Source organism: Danio aesculapii, chromosome 24 (assembly GCF_903798145.1).
Source record: "Danio aesculapii chromosome 24, fDanAes4.1, whole genome shotgun sequence".
Taxonomy (NCBI): domain Eukaryota; kingdom Metazoa; phylum Chordata; class Actinopteri; order Cypriniformes; family Danionidae; genus Danio; species Danio aesculapii.
In genome coordinates this window covers 35,866,690-35,888,185 of record NC_079458.1, presented here as the reverse complement: position 1 = coordinate 35,888,185, position 21,496 = coordinate 35,866,690, and the positions used below count along the sequence as shown (strand labels likewise).

The window sequence follows — 21,496 nt, the reverse complement described above, 5'->3', positions numbered from 1 at the left end:
ATTTATACTCTTGTTTGTTGTGTTTATTTTATTTTATTATTTCTTTTTGTGCTGTCGTTATTTACTTTCTATCACCCTGGCATTATTTTGTTTACTATATTGTCATGTATGCATTTTTTAAAGTATAATAAAAAATATATATAATAAATTTCATTAAATAAAGTTGATAGAGTTGTGAGATCTAAACGCTTATTGTCCAGTTAAAAACACCAAGATTGAATATATAAAATATGTTTATCGTGTTTAGAAGTTGTTGTATTTCTTTGTCTGATTATAAAATTAATTCATAAAATGTTACAAATTAAAAAATAATGTTAATTACATCAGCAATACATACATTTATTTTAACAATGACAATAGATTAAAAAAAATTAATTGTTTAGAAATTCAATACATACAAAGAAATACTTTTTTGTGTTAATTATAAGTGTTTTTTTTTACAGCGTGTTCCTCTCAGACAGAAGGAGGGTTTTATACACTGTGTTTGGATCCAGAGAGAGCAGACGGGAATCTGATGAAGAGAAAACACACAAGACTTTAGTTACAGTAGCTTGAGTGAGAATCTGATCATTTCCCAATAAGAAATTACTACCTACAGTAACTGAGCTTCATTACTAGATCTAAATATTATATTAAAGAGTCTGTACATTACTCAAGCATAATACAAACTTTCTACTTTTACTTTAGAATTTTTTTGTAGAAATCTTTTATGTACATATTATTTAAATGTATTATTAATAATATTATATTATATATGATATTTATATGATCTTATAGTTGTATTTTCTTTCAATAATTTTTGTTCTTGTTATTTTCTGACATTTTATGCATGTTAAATACAGGATCGCTTTTTCATTATAAGAAAAAATATATATTATTAGCCCTCCTATGACATTATTATTTTTCAGATATTTCCCAAGTGCTGTTTAACAGATAGAAGATTATTTTCAACACAATGTTATAAAGACTATATAATTACTTGCTTTCAAATCAGCACATATAAATGTTTTTAGTCTATAGTGCGGGTTCAGAACTCCTCCAAAAAAATACACAAAGTAAACATGAAAATTGACCAGTGGGATAATATGAGTAACAGCCATGCTTACATTGTGTATTTTCTAAAATGTTATCAATGCATTACACTTGCTTGGATTATGCAGAGAAGTGGAATCTCTTTTTTTTAGATCCTTTGTTTGCGCTCATATGAATTAGACTGTTTCTTATGTCTTATCTTTTCATTAAACAATGCATTTCATTTAACTTTGATTTGAAAGAATATATTCACTTATTTTTAGTTTTGCTAGGTTACTCAAATGAGGAAAGAGATCATGTCTTTATAGATGTTAATGATCTGTTACCTGCAGGAACTGTATGTGATCCTGAATTTGTAAAAACTGCTCCAGCTCAGTGTTTCTCCTCTTCAGATCATCAATCTCTTTCTCCAGTGTCTTCATGAGATCTTCAGCTCGACTCACTGCAGTCTTTTCCTGATCTCTGATCAGCTTCACGATCTCAGAGCGGCGTCTCTCAATGGAGTGGATGAGTTGAGTAAAGATGCTCTCAGTGTCCTCCACTGCTGCCTGTGCAGAGCGCTGTTAAACACATCACAGTCAGCTCTTACTGCTGCTCACACACTCAACATGAGTCTCAAACTCTTCCTCTGTCTGTCAGCTGATGTTCTTCATCTTAAACTCACCTTATGAGAGTCCACAGCCTGTCTCAGATCCTGAAGCTTCTTTGGTCGCTCCTGGATTCTGTCTTCATATTTGCTTTGTGTCTCTTTCAGAATATTCTGTTGGAAAATGTACAATCTGATATGAGTTTCTACATTCACTGAGGCTAAATAGCAGATCTACAATGTGGGAAAGCTGGTGTTTGTATTTTTACTTTCACAGAAACATGTTTATACTTTGATAGCAACACTGTATCACTGTAATGGTGATATTGCCATAAAACTCTCATCCAAAGTTCACTATTGAAGAGAATCTGAATAACCACATCTAAATACAAATGTTTAGTTATGATTATTGCTGGCAGCAGGTAGGGCAGCTTTTAGAAATAGTTTGAAGCTCCACCTTTGCACGATCCAGTGTCCACAGGAAATGGTCAATGGATCCTGCAGTAGATCCAGACAGATTGCACAGCTGAACTCCTGATCCCATGAGACCCTTGATTCTGCCATTAAAACACAAGATCCTAGAGATCTGTCCAAATCTCAGCCACACTTCAGTTTCAGTCTTCCAGAAAGAGAAAGAGCTTCCTGGTTCTGTATTTTTGAGTTGTGCAAAACAAGCATGTCTGATTTATGGTTAGGACTTTGCCCTTTTATATGTTGAAGATCATAAAAGTTTAGCAGCAACATTTTGAATATGTAGAGGATAAAGCACATCCAGGTGGTTGTTATTGCAGAATAAAGCCAGAAAGGGTCATTGCAGCACAATGGGAAGAAATGTAACATACAAAGAAAGCACGAGGGGTACTGCAGAGCAGAGTCTGTTTAATTATTAACATTATACGCTGGTTCTTCCTGATCCAGGCCTGAAGAGTTTAGGATAGGTAGTAGGGAATTTGGCAAGTCCTTTCTTTTGGTCAGATATTGAAACTTCTCACTGATTGGAGAGGTTTCACTGCCTCATCAACCACTGTGTCATCATCTTCTTTGTACCACCAGGGTTGTCTTTCCCTTAGATGTTCTCTCCAGCCATTCCTTGAAGAAGATGACATGGTACACTTGCCTTTTCTTCCCTTCGTCAGGCAGGTGCACTTTACATGTGACGGGTCCCTTCATTGTGAGGATGGTGTAGGACCCCTGACACCCTGCATGAGTTAGTATTCTCTGTGTTGAGAATACTGATCATACCACAGCTTTAAATCTTTCAGGGCAGCATGTTCTTGTAGGCCTGTTTTCTGTACAACTGTCATCTGTAACACATACTGATGCAATCTACATTTCTGTGTGGAGTTTACATGTTCTCACTGTCTTGGCGTAGGTTTCCTCCACAGTCCAAAAATATACGTACATTATACAGTAGGTGAACTAGATGAACTAAATTACCTGTTTAAGGAAAGCACTTTGAATTGCCACTTTGTATAAAATGTGCAATATATATATATATATATATATATATATATATATATATATATATATATATATATATATATATATATATATATATATACTTGCCTTGCCTGAATTGCCATAGTGTATGAGCGCGTGTGTGAAAGTTAGAGTGTATGGGTGTTTCCCGGTATGGGGTTGCAGCTGGAAAGGTGTCCATTGTGTAAAACATATGCCGGTTTATTCCTCTGCACTCAAAATATTATTTGCACTGGTTGTTTAAAATATTTATTTAAAATGAGCTGGACCAACACAAGTTTTGAGGATTTTTTGGCAGAACTAAATTGTTTTATGTTCTAGCCACTTGCATTTGCAAAAGCAATCATGTTAACTTAACAGGTTCATGTTGGTGGCGAACCCTAATATGAAAGAACATGAATGGATAAACAGAATGTTTCACCAGAAACTTTTGTTTTTTATTTGGACAAAATACATCTTTCTGCAATGATTAGGGTGATAATTGGAAGAAAATACATTCTCATAGAAAATGTAAAAATAGAGCCTTTTTTCTTCCTCTTAGAGGTGAATGATTTGGGAAATGTTGAAATATTGGGTGTCCGTTCATTTTAGGTACAGTTTTGTACTTTTTAATGTATAAAAAGGTTCCATATATAAATGTAAGGTGCCAATATGGATCTTAAGGTACTGTTTAAGTAAAAAAGTGTACCTTTTGTAAGGGTACCATTCATGTGACAGCTTTTGTACCTTTATTTCTTTACAAGAACCAACCCAAACTATTAAGGGATTAGACTTTTAAATTTAAAAAAAATGTCCTTTCCTATATGAGTCTTTATACATGAATGATTTCATAACTTTGATCATAATTAAATATATTACATTAAAAATACACTGTAACTGAATTGTAGTATAAAAAAAATCAAGAAATAACATTACATTTATTTTACTGTGATATGAAAATATTAATATTTGAATTATTTTACTTGCATAAAGGGGACCTAATATGCAAAAATCACTTTTATAAGGGGTTTAAACACAGTTGTGTGGCAGCAGTGTATGAATATAGCCAGCCTCTGATAGTAAAACTTAATTCATTCTATTTTTTTATAATCACACTTGACAAAATCAGTCTGCAGAAACACTTTGATTGACATTCTCCCTTTGTATGTCTCATCGGATGGGGAAAGCCTCGCCCATTAGTGATGATCTCACTGCGAAATAGGCATTTGTAGCTCCGCCTTCTTTTGGAAAGAGAGCTGGGAGCACAAGCTCATTTGAATTTAAAGCGACAGTCATCAAAACAGCACAAGTTGGATCAAAAGTCTATAAGGGGCAGTTTCGAAGAGTTATAAAACATTATTTGTAGCGTAATTTGAGCTGAAACTTCACATATACACTCTAGGGACACCAGAGACTAATTTTACCTTTTGTAAAAAGAGGCACAATAGTTCCCCTTTAAGTCGTCATTACATGAAGTAGTTCTGTTCTCATGCTCAGGTAGTATTGAAGTATTGAATAAACAAACCAGTGTTTGTCACCAAAAAAGCAACCTTGATTTTAATAGTAATACATATATTTTGGTACAATATAATTATATTACACCTCATTTACACCTCTTTTTAACGTCAGATTGACAACAATGCATTTAAAATCGGATGTTTGATTGATTGACAGTCAGCCATTTTGAGACACTGAAACACTTTTTTTGAACTACTGTAGTAGGGCTTAGCTCTTTTAGCTCTGAAACTGCGATATTTAATAGCAGTCACTAAGCTGAATCGCTAAATCTATTTTATCTCAATATACACTCACCGGCCACTTTATTAGGTACACCTTACTAGTACCGCGTTGGACCCCCTTTTGCCTTCAGAACTGCTTTCATCCTTCGTGACATAGCTTCAACAAGGTACTGGAAATATTACTTATAGATTTGGTCCATATTGGAGAGGGGTCTGGATGCAGACCTGGTACAGTGCAATCTGAGCTGCATCCGATGCTTTTTAGTGGGCTCACCTAACCCCATCCATAATACTACCCAATATCCATAAACGTCACTCACTCCATTTGAGTGCATTGGTCTGACATTGCATCGCTGAGTGATGCAATCTTAGCTTGCATCATAAAGGCTGCATCCAGATACTATTGCCATATTGGCATGATAGCATCACAGTTGCTGGAGATTTGTCTGCTGTACATCCATCATGCCAATCTTCCGTTCCACCACATTCCAAATGTGCTCTATTGGATTGAGATCTGGTGACTGTGGAGGCCATTTGTGTGCAGTGAACTCATTGTCATGTTCAAGAAACCAGTAGTTTCTGAAATACTCAGACCAGCCTGTCTGGCACCAACAACCATGCCACATTCAAAGTCACTTAAATCACATTTCTTCCTCATTCTGATGCTCGGTTTGAACTGCAGCAGATTGCCTTGACCATGTCTACATTCCTAAATGCATTGAGTTGCTGCCATATGATTGGCTGATTAGAAATTTGCGTTAACAAAGAGTTGGACAGGCGTACCTAATAAAGTGGCCGGTAAGTGTATAATACAGGCCTTAATATGATTAGTTGCATGAGTATTTACATATACATGTTTTTAGGGATGTAATGCAGACATTTTAAACAACAGAATTAAAGCGGTGTGTTTTAATGTCACACCAAAACAATGGTCCATTCCATAACCCTCAGGTTCATGGTTGAGTGCGCTTTTTCTGCATGGCATTCATGAGTTCTGACATGAAGTCGCCACCTGAGGGCGCTGTTAGTTGAGGTGTAGTCCTCTTAGGTGGAGGCGGAGCCACTTTTCTGACGCTGCCGGCTGGATTGTTGGCGGCCGGTGCTGGAGCTGGTGGTGGAGGCGGGGGTGGAGGTGGCGGTGGTGCTCCGCCTGCAGATGTAAAAGCAGGAGGAGGTGGAGGAAGTGAGGCAATGGGATCTGGAGGTGGTGGTGGGAGTGATTCTCCACCATAAGACACAAAACTAGGTGGTGGTGGAGGCAGAAAGTCAGGGGGCAGATCGACACTTTCTGGAGGAGGTGATGGAGGAGGAAGATCATCCATCGGCGGTGGAGGGAAGGAGGATTGTGGGAATTTAGGTGGAGGAGGAAACTTGTTGACTTTGGTTGTGCTGACTGGAACAGGAGGTGCTGGCGGTGCAGGCGGAGGAGGAGGCAACATTGGGTCGGGTGGTGGAGGAGGCAGGAAATCCATTGAAGGTGGAGGTGGTGGTAATGATGGCTGGTTGGATGGAACCTTCAAAAACAAACCCAAAAGTATCAATCAGGTGTATTCTTATATACATACATAAGCTTTCAAACAATATTGTGATAAATTAAAGGGGTAGTTCACACAAAAATCTAAATTCTGTTTTCTACTCACTTCTTCCAAACCTGTTTGAGTTTCTTTCTTTAAAAGCTAATATTCTGAGGAATGTTGAAAACCAGCAGCTATTGGCATTTCCATTTTCTACTGTGGAAGTCAGTGGCTACACAACGATATCTCACGGCAAATCGTAACTTTGATTGGCTAATTTGTATGACTTTGTACGCTCTTATTTGCTCATCCCCCAAATGGGTTTAAGTTGGGGTTTGGTGCACCGCCTCCATTTAACAGCCATACATTTTCATATGACTGAACTGTGAACAAATTAGCCACTAAACTGACAATGTAAAATAGTTACATTTACATCTAAATATCTTCTTTTGTGTTCAACAGAAAATAAGCAATTAAAACAAATGAAGGGTGGATCATTTTCATTTTTGGGTGAACTATCCCTTTAACTGTGTACAGTTACTAATGTATGTGTGCTTGTGCATGTTAAATTGTGAAAGGATATTTTAAAGTACTTGCAGAAAATAAACTAACAATTAAACGTGATCCTTACACTGTAAAAAACGCTGGGTTACACACAATTCCTTCATGTTGTCCCAACACAAATCAATTAAGCTAACCTAATTGTTTTTACAAACTTAAGTGGATTGAACGTAAAAATAAGTTAATTTAAGAAAAAAAAATATATAAATTTTAATTAGTAGTTGAAAGTAATTTTTTTAGTTCTTTAGAGACCCGGGATATTATTCATTACCATTCATTCATTATTATTATTGTTCATTTAAATGTATGTGTGTGTGTGTATATATATATATATATATATATATATATATATATATATATATATATATATATATATATATATATATATATATATATATATATAATGGTATATATATATATATATATATATATATATATATATATATATATATATATATATATAAATAAAATGGTATATATATATATATATTTTTTTTTTATTATTATTATTTTTTTTATTATTATTATTTTTTTTTTACACATTTACATTAGACACATATATATTTATATATATGTATCACCTGTCAAATTTTTGGGGTCAGTTTTTTTTTTCATGTTTTTTTAAGAAAATTATTCTGTTCATCAAGGCCACATTTATTAAATGGAATTTCTTTTTTTTAATTTGTTACATATTTATTACAATTTCAAATAACTGCTTTCTTATTGTATGTAGTTTCAAATTAAATTATTACTCCAGTCATTATTGCTTTTTGTTACTATAACATTAATAATAATATTACTACTGCTAATAATAGCAATACTAATTAATATTAGAGTGATTTCTGAAGGATCATGTGACTGAAGACTGTCGGTAATGAGGCTGAAAGTTCATCTTTAAAATCACCGGAATAAATTATTAGATTAAATGATAAACTTCTTTTGAACAGTTATTTTAAAGTGCAATAACATTTCACTATTTAACAATTTGTACTGTATTTGTGATGAAATAAATGCAGCCTTGGTGAGCAGGAGAAGCTTATTTCAAAACATTTAATAATCCTACTGACCCCAAACTTTTGACCGGTAGTGTACACAGAATATAACCAATATACAAAGGGCAAAATATATTAAATGTCTATTTTCTGTTAATCTTTTTGTATAAAGTCTCAAAAGGCTCAAGTTTTCTGCATTTCAATAAGTCGTCATCTTGGAATTATAAGGGTCTATCTGCGTTCTGAATGATTTTGAGATATTGATCTTCAAAGTTTTTGCATTCCATATAGCAAACAGTATGTGTGTCACGTTTGTATTTTTAAATAAAAAGTCTTAAAATGTAAACAACTTATAAAAAACACCCTATAATGTAAATAGGTTGTAATTTATTAAGAATATGTCAATAACTCAATTTTGACAAAAATGTCAGACAGAAGTTTATAATTCTAAGGTGACGAAGTGCAGTTCCCCTTCATTCCACAAGGTTGCAGTGTCCGATACAGAAAGATGACATGGCTTTTCCCTCATAAATACCACACCACAAAAGGGACACATTTGTACACACAAGAGTCCAAACTGGTACCTCAAGGGTATATTTAGTATACCTAACAATTTCAGAGGGAAAACATTTGTACTTTTAGGTACTAATAAGTACCCTTGATGTATTAATATGGACCCTTTAAGTCATCTCAAACTAAATTCCTGGAGGGCAGCCGCAGCTCTCTGCAGGGTTTTGCTCCAATCCTAATCAAACACAGCTGATCCAACTAATCAAGATGTTCAGGACGACAGCGCTGTGCCTCAATTCTCATACTATTCCTCCTAAATAGTATTTGAAAGTAAAATTATTATGTCCCAAATCGTAGTATGTTAAAAAGAGTAGGACGTAGTAGGCGTAGGACGTAAATTCGATTTAGAACTACAAAACGCGGGTGAAAAGTGTAAACAAACTACAAACATGATGGATGCGCGAGACCAACCGTCAAGAAGAGAGGCTTCGGTAAAGATGTTTGTATGATTGTTAATTAATATCTAGCCCAGTGTAACATGTTTTAATCTTGTTATTTGTGTTATATTTCATCTGCAACAACACTACTGAACTTATACAAAGACGTGTTTGGACATTATCGTCTGAATGCAGAATTATCCAGACATCTGAGGAGATTTCTCTGCATGAAAGACCCGTGAATGGGAGATTAACCTGCTGCTGCTGCTTCTCCAATAAGGTAAGGAATTAAATATGAAAGAAATGTGGATGATTGACAGGGCTCGTAACTAAGCAACACAACAATCTGTCAATGAGGAAGTAGTATGTCCTAAAAGCTTGCATACTCTTCTGTTACACACTCAAAAGTGTGTACTTTTCCTTCACAAAAAAAGTACATACGTTTAGGGTGTAGTATAAGTACGCGAATTGGGACGCAGCACTAGAGACTATAAAGCAGGTGAGTGTTGAAGGTGGTTGGAGCTAAACTCTGCAGAACTGCGGCCCTCCAGGAATTGAGTTTGAGATTAGGATTGCTAAAGACACGAATAGGTAATAATGATTGGTATAACATTTATAGAATTGAGGGTTAAACAGTAAATAAAAGGCCTATCATGTCTACTTAACACTCTTAACAGTGTTAGCACTTTTTAACATATCTGGTTGCATTTATGCATGCATTTCATATTTTTTTACATAACATTTAATAATAAAAAATAAAAAAACTATGTGTGCATTAATGAGATGTACCTTGTTTTCCACTGGAGGCTGAGGAGCATGTCCGTTTGCAGCTTTGGCTGTAAGATAAACACACACTTTTGTAAAATGTCCTGAAAGCATAATATAACAAGATCCATACATATCTATGATCGATTGATCTGCATTATATATACCTTTAGGTGTAGGGGAGGGTGTTGATGCAGTGGAGGAGGCCTGGATAGTGCGGTTAGCCCAGGATGCAGAGCCTGATGCTTTCCTCACTGCAGCCTTGTAGTTGTCATATAACTGCTTTCCGTACTGTGAAAGAAACCATGATTAAACAAGATAGAGGATAAAGCTAATCTTTTAAAGCAATGTTTCCCAACCCTGTTCCCTGAGGCACACCAACAACACCCGTTTTAGATGTCTCCTTATCTCACCCATTAACTTCAGGTTTTGGAGTCTCTTTTTATGTTCTGATGAGTTAATTTAGATGTGTTTGATTAGGGAGAGGGTGAAAAAATTGTACTGTTGGTGTGCCTTCAGGAACAGGGTTGGGAAACACTGCTTTTATAGGATAGTTCACACAAAAAGGAAATTTTACTCATAATTTGTTTACTCTTCCTCAAGTCATTCCAAGCTTGAGTTCATTATGTGGAACACAAAGAAGGTATTTTAAAGTAAACTGCTAACCATTGACATCTATAGTGGGAAAATGCATAGAATGGAAGTCAAAGGTTCCCAGTTTCCAGCTTTCTTCAAAATATATTCTTTTGTGTTCAACAGAAGATAAAAAGTCAGACTGGTCCTGACCAATGAAAGCTCAGTAATTGATGACTGAATATTTAGTTTTAGGTGAACTGTCCCTTTAAATTGACAGACAACAGCACCCAACACAACATAATTTGCGTTCTAAAGCGCAGATCTGCGATTTTTGTGCAGTTTTTTTAAATTTATTATTTCACTGACCTACTAGAGGTGGTGAAAGAGGGGATTGTATTATACCTCTCAAAAAAGGTACATTTAGTCAGTCAGTATTTTCAGTGAAAGCTGCTAGAGAATGGAACTCCATCCCACCAACAATTAGAAGAGCACTTACTCATTGTTCTTTTCAGTCTCTTGTTAAAAATTGGTTGGTGACGAATCAGTATTGTCAGCATTAGTACTGAATTCTTAACACCTTTTGTCCTTTTCTGCTGCCATCAGTCTGTTGTTGTTTTTTACTTTTTAATTGTATTTTATATATCAAATTGTACTTTATTATTCTGTGCTTCTATTTTAGGTGTGACTTAACATTCTGTAAGGGGTCTACAGATGAAAAATAGCCATTCTTGGCTAATTCTGGCACATTTTACAGTAACGTTTATTAATGCACATTGACCCTGTAAACAAATAAACTAAACTAAACTATTATGGTGATAACCATACATTTCTGCACATTTCCATCCGGGCAACAACTGAAAAACTACCATTTTAATATATAGGCAATAACAAAAAGTGTATTTTTCAATCAAATATGCTTCTTCACATATCCATGCGCATCAGACATAATGTTAATATAAAGATATTTAAATTTTAACATGTTAAAAAGTGAAATCTATCTTACATCCTGCTAGCAGTATGCTCAAGCAGGCTATGGTCCCAAAATGTCTGTTTTGCCCCCAAAAGAAAGGTCAAAAACACACCCACCTCAGATTTTATTGGTCACCAACTTATTATTAGACTTTTTTGTGTTATTTATTTATTTTTCTTAAATTAAAGGGGGGTTTTGTGGGCCAAAAAACTGGTTGCCATAGAGCACAGGTGTCAATCTCAGTTCTTGGAAGGCCGGAGTTCTGCACAGTTTAGTTCCAACCCAAATTAAACTCACCTGATCACACTAATGGAGTTCTTTAGGCATGTTTGAAACTTACAGTACAAGTAAAGCTGCAGTCACACTGGACTTTTCTCCTCATAGACTTCCATTCATTCGCACACGATTGCGTCAGACTGGAAACAAGCTCGTGCGACAAATTTCGCAGTTTGCTGCGTTGCAAAGTTCAAGCTTGGTGAATTTTGACCTGTGAAATCGCATCACTTGACTGCGTGAGACCAACCGAGGATCAAAACATGACCTGCCTGGACAAAAATTTAAATGTATAATTATCTTGTTTAATCCCGCCCCTTTTCGCAGCAACGTACTACAAAATTTTGCATGCTCAAACTCTAGTTTGACCACAGCTTTAGTGAGGGCTGCGGCCCTCCAGGAGTTTGACACCCCTGCCAAAGAGGGCTAATTATTATTATTAATTAGTTTAATTTTTTTTCATCTGTCAGCAGTTATTCTCTGATGTTATTTACTTATGCATCTCATATACTTAATTTGGTATTTATATATTTACTTTTCTTGTTTTGTTAATTGAGTTAATGAACGTGGGGTCAGGGTATGGGATTAACTATGGACAATATATTACTGTATACCTCTCTATATATTTAATTCATTTTGTCATACAAGAGACCAATAAAACGATAACAAGAAAATAAAATAAATGCTTTCACAAAAAATGTGAGGTGTTTTGGTGGGTTTACGCTCACCTTGGCAACACGTATCCCTGTAACCCACAGATTCATGGACCACTCGTCATCACAGCACATATACTTGATGTATTGTGATTCTTTTTGAATCTGAGGATGCTGTAAACAGATCAGAGGAACCAAATCAATACAATGCAAAGCTGTGTTCATTGATTTAAGCTTGTTGAAGGCCAATATATATGGTGATTTCATTGAATTAACAGTAGATGGCAGTCTAAAATCACATTTATGATAGCCAACTATCTTCTAATGCTCACTTTAGGATTAGTCCTAAAAGGGATTATATTAAAACTGTGCTTCTGTTCAGTTATTGCCCAAAATGCGTTAAGAATGCATGACCTTTTTCTTTTTTACTGGAGCATAGTCTATGTTGATTATTTGGTTTATTTTTGTACTTCACCATGTGTTTGCATTTTATTTTCCAATTACTTGGCAAACAAAGCCCATCCTAACCTAAACATAGCCTGAAACAACCTTGGAAAGTATTACAAATGGATTTGATGATTCATCATGCTTCTTTAACAACACATCAACATTTCAGTGAACCCGATTTTGCTGCAATCCCTGAAGGTTTTTTGCTATTTGTGGGCTGATGTTGGTAAAACAGCCTTTTACTCAAGTATGAAATTATCAGTACTTTGTCCAACTAGAGTTTTAAGCTAGTAGCATTATTATTTATTTATTTATTATTTTTTATTATTATTTGTTTTTTTTTTAACAAATTTATAACAGTAGCCTAACATATATTACATATTCCTATTTATTTCTATAGAGAGCTTTGGAAAATTAAGAAGTGCAGACAGAAGAAAAGTAAAACAGGTATTTGTAACTGTGTGTAAAGACAATAATTATAGGCAGGCTCCAAAGAATCCATGATCAACTGGGGTGGCTTAGTGGTTAGCACAGCAAGAAGATCGCTGGTTCGAGTCCCAGCTGGGTCAGTTGGCATTTCTGTGTGGAGTTTGCATGTTCTCCCCATGTTTGCATGGGTTTCCTCCGGGTGCTCCGGTTTCCCTCACAGTCCAAAGACAAGCGGTATAGGTGAATTGGGTAAACTAAATTGGCTGGAGTTTATGAGAGATGAACGTGAGAGTGTAAGGGTGTTTCCCAGTACTGGGTTGCAGCTGGAACAAATACATATGAAGTAGAAATGAGTGATGCAAAGCTTGCTTTTAGGTTCTTAGTAGTTTTCATTTCATATGTCCCTGTTAAGTACAATGTGTGGCAAACTTGATATTATATTTATTGTCATGTTAAAGAGACTTTTAAAAACTGCATAAACTCACGAGGAAATGTAACTATTTTACGTTTTTTCAGTTTAGTAGTTAATTCGAACAAAAGTGTACGATATTAAAAAGGAGGCGTGGCACAAACCCCACCCCTAAACCCAACCGTCATTGGGGGATGAGCAAATTCTACTAAAATGTACGAGTGAGATTGTACGAATTCATTTGAATTAGCCACTATATCAAAAAGTTACAAACTGCCGTGAGAGAGCATTGTTGAAAGATATCTGGATAGATTTATAGTTTATTAAAGATGAGTAATGTGTTTGGAATTTTAAAAAGAAAACACACAATATTCATTATTACTACATTTTATAAAATGTTATTTTGTGTAAACAGGGTGTCTTAAAAGTCTTAAAATGTCTTAAATTTCAAAAACTAAATTTTAGGCCTTAAGAAGTCTTAAATTCACAGAATTTTGTTTTCGTAGGTCTTAAATAAAATTTAAGTTATTGTTAAAATTTTAAACAAGTCTTAATTTTCCTTTGTTTATGTAAAGCTACCCAATCAATTCAACACACATCAAATCTCCAACAATACATTTCAATAAACCTTTTAGCAATACTCTATTTATAATTAATATTAAAACAGTTTGTTGTGCATACATTTAGTTTATTAAAGTTTTTCTTTTTAAAGAGTGTTTCTAAGTTAGTTTGTATACAACTAGGCTCTGCTTGTTTTGACTCATTATTTAAAAAATATGGCTAAGACATAACTAACTATTAGAATTAGTTTTTTGATGGAGCAAGTAAAAAAAAGTACTTAGCGTTTAGCCCTATATAAACGTAACCCACCGGTCCTGCTCCAACCGATTCTGAGCTGGGATTGAACCAGCGATTCTTTGAATGGGAGTTGGTTGCTCTAACATGGAGGCTAAAGACCATGGTCTCTATCATCTGTCGATAGAGCACCTTTTGAGGTCAGAGGCATGAGGTTTACCTGCATAGCACTTCGCTAGCTGGCCTCCGTTATAAGTCTAAAATTTAATTCTTGATGGTCTTAAAAAGGTCTTAAATTTGACTTGGTGAAACCTGCAGAAACCCTGGTAAACTATAAAATACTGTTTTGTTTCTTAATTGGAGGCCTTTGCCTAAGCAATATCAGCCTTTGGTGAATCTTCAAACCCCTATTCTTTTAAATTGTGTGTAGTCCTGGCTAACATTAGCCCTGCCCGCTAAGCATGAAAAGATGGCTCCCAACCACTTCCTGCATTTAGGAAGTTCCAATGCAATACATTGGCTTTTATCTTCAAGGGTAGTCATTTGGCTAATTATCATATATATAAGCTGCAGGCAAAGAGGAGGCACACACCTTGAAATAATCAGTGTACAATTTGTGCTTAGCAGCCCTGTGTTTACACCTACCAGCCTGAGTAGTGGTATATAAGACGACACTTATGAAAGAGAACTAAGCAGATTTATGGTGTGTAAATGTCAGATAAATGACCTGTAGACCCAAAGAGCCCTTATTATTATATCTAAGCTAAAGTTGCTCCTTACTGCCTAAACAACAGGGTTGCCATTTTTACAACAATAGTAATTAAATAGGAATTTCATTGGATGTAGTTTTAAACCAATGGAGCATTTTGAAGGGGTGCAGTAGGGTCATCTATCAAGCCTCTGACCCGGTCACACGATTGCACACTCCTACTTGCTAACTCGAGAGGAAATGGATGCTTTTAGAGGCATGTGATTCACAGCTTCTGGAGCTCTGAGCTTCCTGTCTTTTATGTCCATGACCACGACTGATAAAACAGCAGTTTGTTGCTGAAATAACAGGGATTCATTTTAGGTCCCAAACTTTATCTTTGAGGACAGAGAGATGTTTTTTGAGTTTGATTTCAAAATGGATGTCAAAATCGAGAGACTTTCTGCGGCTATAAAAACCTCTCCACATATCCTTCAACTCAGCATATTTTAAGGAAAAATGAGCACTGTGAAAAAATTATTGGTTCCACACAATTTCTTCATGTTGTCCCAAAACAAATGGATTAAGTTCAATTAATCGTATATAAAACAATTAAGTTGCCCCTCTCACCAAAAAAACTCTAAAAACTTAAGGCATTGTGTTGGTTTAACTCATATTTAATAAGTAGTTTGAACAAGCAGCTATTTTTGAGTGTATTATTCTTTCTTTCGAACAAAAACTAATATTTAGACATTAAATATGATATAATCTATTATTAATCATTATTAAAATATTTTGTGCAAAACAGACACCTATATTTAGATGATATTAAGCTTCAGTTAACTGTTTTTGCGATGTAGTAACCTACAAATAAACTTAATATTATACAAAATACACATATAGCAGTAACACAGTGACATGAATGATTTTTGAATACATCCTAAACCAGGGGTGTCCAAACTCGGTCCTGGAGGACCGGTGTCCTGCTGAGTTTAGCTCCAACTTGCTTCAACACACCTGCCAGGATGTTATAAGTAAGAGCTTGATTAGTTAATTCAGCTGTGTTTGATTAGGGTTGGAGCTTAACTCTCCAGGACACTGGCCCTCCAGGACCGAGTTTGGACAAATAGTTTGGATAAATAATTCATAAACACTTGGTTCTCAGGCATAATATTAGGTTATTAATTAATAAAAATGCTTACAATTATTTGTACTTTTTGCAGTTGAACAAATATAGGCCATAAGTAAAAAGAACAACACTGAAAGAAAATTCAAGTACTTCCACCAATTGAAAATGTATCTTTCATTTCTGTTTAATATTATTGGTTTAATTTTCAAGTAATATATTTTCAGTTCAAAACAGAGTTAAATATAAATGTTTTTGATTAAGAGCTCAACTAAGAAATATTTGTTTTGACCAATATAAGATTTTTAAGTTACTCACACAGGCCAGTGCATGCGTGATAAACAGAAACTCAATGTGCTTTGTACTTTCATGGACTTAAATAATATTGTCAAATGATTTATTTTTACATTGGCTCAATGGATCAAAATTAAAAGTGAAACCATTACCATTTTTAAAAATTAGATGAAGGAACATGTTATGGGAATTGTTGTTTTCTTCAACAAGACAAATATGCTTTGTACTAGGTTATTTAAAATTGTTCTTATGGAGATAGAAAAAAATAGTTTAATGCAAATTATTTATATTTCATTGGGTCAAGAGATAAAATTTAAATGTGAAACATTACCCTAAACTCTTTTAATTTAATTTAGCAGTCAATTCATGTATATTTTGCACATGCAATATTGTTTTTAGACGCACACAAGAAAGTTTGCTGTTTGTTTAAACTACTTATTCAAATGAGCTGAAACAACTAAATTGTTTTATGTTTAAATTTGTTAAGCTAACTTAATCGACTTGTGTTGGAATATTCATTCATTCATTTTTCCTTCAGTTTAGTCCCTTATTTACCAGGGGTCGCAACAGAGCAATAAACCGCTAACTACTCCTGAATATGTTTTACACAGCGGATGCCCTTCCAGCCGCAACCCTTCTGGGGAGTGTGTTGGAACAACATGAATAAATTGTGTGGAAGCTTTATTTTCACTGTAATGTTAATTCACTGTAACAATCAATATAAAATTTTCTGCACCAATCAAAGAAACCTTGTACCTTGAGCATAAAGCAGTGGTCTGTTGGTGCTTTGTATTTGTTTCTATATTCTTTGCAGTAGTAGACGTTCACATTGTCAAACTGCACCAAGCACACCAGATCCCGTGAAGCCTAATGGAGAGACAGAAATCTGTTAAACCATTTACTGTACATAGACTTTGTACAAAGTATGACATTATTTAGATGCGTTAAGGTTTAAAGTGCCACTATCATGGTATTTTGAGGTATCCTACAATAAGTATACATGAATTCAATGTCAATAAAACATTTTTAATTTCTCATAATATACAGTGCAGCATCAGCTCCACCAGTAATAATGGTGTCAGTTTACCATATTCGTTAGTCTAACAATGATATGTGATGTTTCCAGGCTGATCTCACGAGAAAATTGTTAATTTGTAATTGTACGAATTAGATTGTACGAATTTATACGCATTAGCCACTAAATCAAAAGTTACGAATTGCCGTGAAATTGTGTTGGATGTTTCTCATGGGTGAGATTTTATTTAGGCACTATCCATGTGGGAACTATCTTGTTTTTGCTTTTTGCGGATTTGAAAAGTTTCAAGATGGGCACAGGTAAACTGGTTAAAATAGTATAATATGCCACAGCCATATGTCGCACTCTAAAAAAACAGACAGAGCTGCAGGATAGAGGCTGGGGTGGACACAGCTTTGTAATTCGCCATTTTTGTTGGCAACAGTTGCTATGTGCGGAGTTCTTCCTCCTTGTTTTGGTCATGTGGTACTGTGATGTCAATGTTAACAAAAAAGTGGAGTTTATCCAACCCACGCATGCAGCAGGTTTGTGTTTCTTTCCCCACTATGTAACTGTTATTTAAAAATATAATTTCAGGGCACTGACAAAGCCCAATATTAAACTTGTGCAGGTTGACCTAAATCCATTGGCTTAGGTCAGTGATAATGCCTTAATTTGTTGCACACCATAAATGAGGCAAGTATGAAATTACTCTACATAAGCCTTAATATCCTTACCATTTGGAACTGAGATTGCTTTCACAGTGCAGAAAACAGGGCCTCCTCAAAATGTCAACAACCATAAAGCCTCATATGAAACTACACTCTTAGAAATAAAGGTACACGAGCTGTCACTGGGGTGGTACCTATTCAAAAAGTACAAATTTGTACCCCAAAGGTCCATATTAATACCTGAAGGGTGCATATTAGTACTTAAAAAGTACAAAAGTGTTCCTCTTAAATTTTTTAGGTACTAATATATACTTTTGAGGTACCAATATTGACCCTTTAAGTACAAATGTGTACCTTTTGAAAAGGTGCCACCTCAGTGACAGCTCGCGTACCTTTATTTCTGAGAGTGTACAGTGATTGAAAGTCAAAGTTGACATTGTTTGTGGGCGGTCCATGAAGACCATAGACTAGCACGAGATGTTTGTTTTAAACTTCTGCAGGTTTGTGTGGGAAGTAAGACTTTAATTACTTAAGCTATGACTCATTCCAGGCAGTCCAGATTCGGTTCTTTCTCTTGGTACTTCAGGAATGATAGAGTCTCTTCCTATTGCCTCTTTTGAACTGCGTTTCTGTCATGCCAACTCTTGTAGAGATTATATGGTAATGAATATGTTTGTGTGTTTGGTCTTGCTGGAATAGATCTGCTACACTGCTGCTGCTTTGATTATTGGCGCAGATCAAGTACAGCAACTTGCTACTGATGTGGTCTGAGAATACAACACACTGCTGATTGAGAAACTGAAAATACATGCTTCAGCCTATATTTTTTTACTGAAATGCTTATTTCAATTGCAGTTACTACATATAATGAAGCCATAAGCTAGTATGACAGCATTATCTTTTCTTCATTTTCATTTTAATTATAATTACATGGACATATTATCGACAAATAAAGATTTTTTCCATGAAGCTATTTGCACAACATTACTTAAAATACCATCAAACAACTAAACAGTGTCTATGATTTTTAATTAAATACTTTCGTCTCACTTACAGTATCTATCAACATATCAGCTTTTCTGGCATGGTCAGTTTGCTGGGTGGCTCACTATTAAAGCAATATAAAATCAAGGTAAATCTATGTGGTCGCAGTGCACTTTTCTCTAACATTTCCTTTGGAAAACACCATTGGATAAATTTAGTGAAGGTTTAAGATCAGTGTTTCGCAATGTGATCTACAACAAGCAAATTTCATAGCTGGTACAAGTGACAATCAAAACGTTATCTAAGTGTATACCTTTTTGGATTCTCTGAAGATATTTAATGTAAATCTAATGCGTTGAATGTAAAATAGGCAATATGTTAGGACCATTGTATAGTAGCACTTTAATTATCAGTAAATCAATTAATGATTTGGTTTTGTTAAATTTGAATTTGTTTAAACAATACTGTCTGCATTGCTTGAGCTGACCTTGGTCTTGCCTTTGGGTGAATAATACAACCCCGAGGCCCTCAGAAGAAAGTAGCGCTGTTTCCAGGATTTTTTGCCATCCTCCTTCAGATACAGAATGCCCTCCAGGTCAGGCACAATGACCGAGGCTCCACAGAAATTCTCCTACACCCAGAAATACAGTACTAGAAATCACTCACTTACACTCATTCTGTGTTGACTTTCTGATTTCTGTGGAACATGACATGAGGGTGAGTGAATGTTGATAATATGAAGAGTTCAGAAAGTGCAAAGTGCCATCTAAAATGTTCATCTTTATTAGCCTCCTATGTTTATGTTCAGTTATTTCACTTTAAAGGCAATGAAAATAACGTATTCTTTGTCATAATAGTGAAATTATTGAACCTTCACACAGGAGGCTGAGAAAAATTCTCATTTCAGAGGAATATTTTAGAAGAAATCTTTATATGTTTATTTTTTAAAATCATCCAAACTAGCATGCATTGATTAAAGGGATTTATCGACTCACTCTCAGGTGGTTCCAGATCTTAAAGTGTTTTGCTTTTCTGTTGAACGCAAAAGAAGATATTTGGAAGAATGTTGGAAGCCACCCAGCGGGCACCCAACATCATAGGAAGTTAATATTAGGTTAGATTTAGGTCATGACGTCAGGTGACCAAAATTCAATGTCTAGCCAGCGTCTATGGACAACGACGTTAAATGACGTTGAAATTTGGTTGATTTTAGGTTGTGTTGGAAAGTGACCAAAATCCAACATTGAGCCAACATCTTAAACCAACATAATATTGATGTCAAATACTGACATTTATTCATCAGGTATGGCAAAAAATGCAACGTCTGATAGACGTCATAGTGGTAACATCCACACAACGTCAAGCTCTAACATCATTAGATGTTGATTTTAGGTTGGCATTGACATTGACCTGACATTATGTTATGACGTCAACACGATTTTCATTTCCAAACAAAATGCAACGTCCCCATGACATTGGGGTACAACGTCAATCTGACGTCTTGTTGACATCCTGTGCTTGCTGGCCAGTAGCAGCTACTGGCTTCCAACATTTTTGCAAATATATTCTTTTGTGCTCAACAATACTTCTGTTACTTACATAAATATAAAATTACATTACTCATATGTACCTCCAGAAGTTGTTCTTTGTCTTTTTCTTTCATGTCCTTTAGAGATTTCTTATCCTTTTTCCACAAATAAAAGATCTGCAGAATAAACCCAAAATTCATGTTCATCATGGGACTTCTTTAAAGACCTTTTAATCACACTCCAGTTAAATCTCTCAAAGTTCTACTGATCTCTGTTCCATTTTCAGACTACTAGAAATGGAGAAGTTAGTGAATTCCTTTAAGGCTGGAAATGTCACAATTCTTACAGACGGAGGAAACAATATACTGTGAGGGAAAAGTAACATTATTTTTAGAGCTTCTAAAAACGGTCCAAATACTTGCCTGAGGGTTTTTGAACACTTCGTACTTGTTTTTTTTCTCCTGGAAAAGCACTTTGTTTTCAGTGTCCCTTGTCCATGTAGACAGAGGCTCCACTAGATTCTCGTGGTCCTCGAAGGCCCGCTCTGTGGAGAGTTCACATTCACTTCAGATCTTAGCATTTTGGTGAAGTTTCAGCTCAAAATTCCACACAAGTATATTTTTATAACTCTTTGAAGCTGCCCCTTTTAGGCTTTAATCCAAATTAAGCCATTTTGGTGATGGTTGCTTTAAATTCAAATGAGATTGTGCTGTTTTAAAAAGAGAGCGGAGCTACAAACGCTTATGCATCAGCATAGTGGCAGATTCAAAACAGGACCAACGTTATCTTGGAAAATGTCTATGCAAGACTACGTTGTTCATCGGGTTCATCCATCCAAGTGACAAAAATGGCTTTCATTTTGGATAGCTAACCTTTTAATAGCCCACAGTACCTCCCACTGCATTGGTGCCAACACAGACATTATGGTCTAGTATGTTCGAGGTTGTCTGCAGGTTCTCCGCTGAAGACCACATATACTGATTAAAAACGCGAATGAAGACAGCTTACGGGTGGTCTGACGTTTAATGTGGTTACTGGCATTA

General features: G+C 35.3%; 2 protein-coding genes across 2 annotated transcripts in view; one reads left to right on the top strand and one right to left on the bottom strand.

The window, feature by feature from the left end:
* Positions 1-4,606: 4,606 nt before the first annotated feature.
* The window catches only part of apbb1ip (amyloid beta (A4) precursor protein-binding, family B, member 1 interacting protein), a 45,315-nt gene continuing 28,425 nt past the window's right edge, over positions 4,607-21,496 (bottom strand). The window contains exons 7-14 of the mRNA XM_056450158.1: positions 20,876-20,997; positions 20,555-20,629; positions 19,412-19,555; positions 17,011-17,121; positions 12,142-12,240; positions 9,762-9,885; positions 9,619-9,665; positions 4,607-6,329 (exon numbers count right to left, since the gene is read on the bottom strand). Of these exons, the coding sequence (XP_056306133.1) occupies positions 5,769-6,329; positions 9,619-9,665; positions 9,762-9,885; positions 12,142-12,240; positions 17,011-17,121; positions 19,412-19,555; positions 20,555-20,629; positions 20,876-20,997 (1,283 nt within the window). The 3' untranslated portion in view covers positions 4,607-5,768. The remainder of the gene's footprint in view (positions 6,330-9,618; positions 9,666-9,761; positions 9,886-12,141; positions 12,241-17,010; positions 17,122-19,411; positions 19,556-20,554; positions 20,630-20,875; positions 20,998-21,496) is intronic.
* The window catches only part of nell3 (NELL (neural EGFL like) family member 3), a 58,552-nt gene continuing 45,884 nt past the window's right edge, over positions 8,829-21,496 (top strand). The window contains exons 1-2 of the mRNA XM_056450157.1: positions 8,829-8,883; positions 8,995-9,109. The gene's annotated coding sequence lies outside the window, so the exon portion shown is untranslated. The remainder of the gene's footprint in view (positions 8,884-8,994; positions 9,110-21,496) is intronic.